We start from the raw sequence: 3535 nt of genomic DNA on the forward strand, positions 1-3535 counted from the left end.
AAAAAAAACGGGATAAAACGGCTAGTTTTTTGAAATTCGGGTTCGGGCAGTCGGGCAAACTCGGGCAGCTCGGGCTTTCGGGCAAAATTAAAAAAAACTAGCCGTTTTCGGGCAAATCGGGCAAATCGGACAATTCGGGCAGTTCGGGCAACTCGGGTTTTCGGGCCGAATTCGGGTAAAAATTCAAAAAACTAGCCGTATTCGGGTAATTCGGGCACCTCAGGCGGGTCGGGCAAGTCGGGCAGGCGGGAAAAATTCGGGCAAAATTCAAAAATTCGGGCTTCGGGTCGGGCAATTCGGGCACACCCAATTTTCGAGCAATTTTCGGGTCGGGCAATTCGGGCTTGGTCGGAAAAATGCAAAAAAATCCCGGCGGACGGCGGTATACGGTGGTTAGACGGCGGCGGGCAAGGGTGGACATGTCAAATCCGGGCTGCCCGAGCCCGAATTTTTTGCTTGGACGGGCGGGAATTGGGGACGGGCGGGAATTGGGCCGGCCCGCCCGAGCCCGAAAAAATTCGGGCTTCGGGCGGCCCGCCGACCCGAAGTTCCAGCACTACATCCAATAGTAAAAATGTGCTAAAACTTAGAGTGCGTTCAATTACAGTAAAATAATAATAATAATATGAAGGAGAATGGTAATAAAATAAAATAAAAAATAATTTATTTATTTAATTATAATTTTAAGAATATTATGAAACGGAATATGAATAATTTTATATTAATAAAATTACTCTTATATTATATATAACATTAAAATTTTATATATCAATATCAATATTATAATATATAAAATGTAATATAATATAATAAAATTAAAATTATATAATATATTATATAATTATGATAAATAATATAATAATATTATTAAAATTGTTAATATAATTATAGGAAATGTCTTTAGTCCGGTAAGTATAAAAATGACTGACTGATCCGCTCAAGTTATCGTGGCCGTTGGATTGAATTTTAATGGTGTAGATGAAAGTTTGTTTCTCAAAAACCTCTCCTTTTCTCAAACCCACGACCGAGCACTCCCAAACCGTGGATTTTCTCTCGACCTCCCTCGACTTTCCTCGAGCTCTGTTGACCTCCTCCGCAGCCACATCGACGCTGACGAGTTCCGACAAGCATACGAGGCCGCGTCCCGACAACTCCCACAAGCAAACCCACTTCTATCTCCTCCTCCACCCTGACATTTTCTCTCTCCTCAAACACCACCACTTCCTCCTCTTTCTCCGCCGCCGCTTCCTCGACCGCCTCCACAGGTAGGGATCTTGTTGTAATTTATAATAATAATTCTTATTCTTATTGTTGAGAAAGAAGTAAGATTCTTTTTACACGGATTTTTTTTTTTTGGATTTTGATTTGATTTTTATGGGGCTAAGGTTTGCTTATTTTTCTTGATTTCCTCATCTGTGGCTCGTGATTTTGAGGGCATTTGTGCAAAAGATTTATGGGTTCTGTCTTGTGAAGTCGTTGCAAGCACTGTTTTAATCTGATTTCTTCTTCTGGGTAGTGAAAATTTGTGATTTTACAAATTTTTGATAGGGAGGGATACGACATCTCAACGGATCTACGGCTTAAGGACTGCAAAGGAGGAGACTCCTCTGATTCGTGTTTGATTGAGATTGATGAAGACGATGGCCGCGAAATCGTTTTGCCCGGTGGAATTACAATCTCGAATGTTTCTAAATCCATCAAATGCAATAAAGGCGAGCGAACGCGGTTTAGGTCCGATGTTCTCTCTTTCCAACAGGTATTTCTTCTTCAAGTTTTGTTGTCGTTTATTCTTAATGATGATTTCTTAATCTCTCACCATAACTCATAAGAGATCACTTTCTCATGCAAATTGGCATGCTTTCTCATGCATATGAACTATGAAGTTGGGAATATGTTACTTGTCGTTTTATTTTCTCCTTTGCCACTCGTATGCATTCTTATGCATGAGAAGTCTTGGCAAAAGTAATATTTGCCCACTAATCTATGTTTGACACTATTTAACAGCGTACCAAAAAGAGGAAAAATCATTAAGAGATGAAGGAATACATGCCAATTGTAGTAAACTTGGATCGGTGAGATCCACCTGTCATTCAATATTTACCTGCCATGTTCACGTATAATTGTGATCAAATGGAGATGGATGTTTCTTTCTGGGCACTTTAATAACCATTGGTATCAAGAGATTTCATCGAATGTATTGTAGCTTTCTCTATTTCAGTAACTAACAGCATTCTCTCTCACTCCCAGATGTCAGAGCAGTTCAACCGGGAAATTTCTTTGACTAGAAAAATTCCTTCGGGCCTCTTCAATGCAATGTTTGATTTCTCAGGTTGTTGGCAAAAAGATGCAGCCAACAATAAGACCCTTGCTTTTGATGGGGTGTTCATCACGCTATACATTGTTGCATTGGAAAAGTCTCAGATGGTTCTACGTGAGGAAAAGACAGAGAAAGGAGGACAGTTACTTCCAAACAAACAATTGCAGAAACCAGACTTTCATTGATGATTTCCAACTGAAAAGAAACATGGGCAAGTTTTATGGTCCTGAGATATAGGAGCATCCACGATTCTCTGGGTTATCTGCCAAGGAAAAACAAGACACCCACGATTCTCAATGCATTATTTAAAGAATGTAGCCTCTACCCAGTTAGCATTATACCCCAATAGAAAATGTAAAGACAAAGTTATATAATAAATCTCATTGGTACAGTATTCCTTTTATGTGTGTGTGTGTTTTTTTTTAATGTGTTCATGATCCGTGATGCCTAACTCAATTGATACTATACCTTGTCTGAAGAAGCACAGTTAAAGAAGTCAAAAAGAGTGGGTGTGTGTGTGGAAGTGATTAATTAGAAGAAACAAATCAACAACATGAAATATAACAAATCAGCCAATATACAAATGAGTCTTTAATCTAGCACATTAATTTTATATGATTGATCCACTCAAAAATTGTGGCCATCAGATTAAAAAATAGACGATGTAGATGAAAGTTTATTTTTATGCGTCTCTCAAGCGCACTCCCACTCCCACAATCAAACCCATTTCTCTCTCGACCTTCATCGACCACCTCCGCAGCCATCTCGCTGCCAGTGGCTTCCGACAGACGGACGAGGAGACCCACTGCCTCACGACAACACTCGCAACTAAACTTTTTTTGGTTGATTGTGTAACGACCTTGCTGAGTTGACCGTTACTGAAACTAATTTTAACATATACTTTCTGAAACTCTCAAAATTTGAGACTTTTTAAAAAAAAATGCTATAGATTAATCCCTGAACTTTGCGTTTTTCTTGAGCAAAACTTTGGATACTAATAATAAAAGGAACGGCGATTTTAAAAATTTAATGGTAATTACATATGCTCATCGCGTGATAACTTCAAATTTTACAGAAAAATCATATAAGGAACACAATATTACCTTCAATGCTAGTTAAAACGTTTGAAAACCACAACATTATACTTCTGTAAATAAACAAGACTTATGCTGAATTGTACAACTTCCGTATGTAAATATACAAGACATATGATGAATT

At 38.6% G+C, this 3535-nt stretch overlaps 1 protein-coding gene across 1 annotated transcript; it reads left to right on the forward strand.

The window, feature by feature from the left end:
• Positions 1 to 978: 978 nt before the first annotated feature.
• Positions 979 to 2701, forward strand: LOC21411304 (MACPF domain-containing protein At4g24290). Its single transcript, XM_024165112.1, has 3 exons — positions 979 to 1265; positions 1549 to 1756; positions 2248 to 2701. Exons 1-3 carry the CDS (start codon positions 979 to 981, stop codon positions 2500 to 2502), a joined length of 750 nt encoding a protein of 249 aa, XP_024020880.1. The 3' UTR covers positions 2503 to 2701.
• The last annotated feature ends 834 nt before the right edge of the window (positions 2702 to 3535 follow it).

Source organism: Morus notabilis, unplaced genomic scaffold (assembly GCF_000414095.1).
Source record: "Morus notabilis unplaced genomic scaffold, ASM41409v2 Scaffold201, whole genome shotgun sequence".
In the NCBI taxonomy this organism is placed as follows: domain Eukaryota; kingdom Viridiplantae; phylum Streptophyta; class Magnoliopsida; order Rosales; family Moraceae; genus Morus; species Morus notabilis.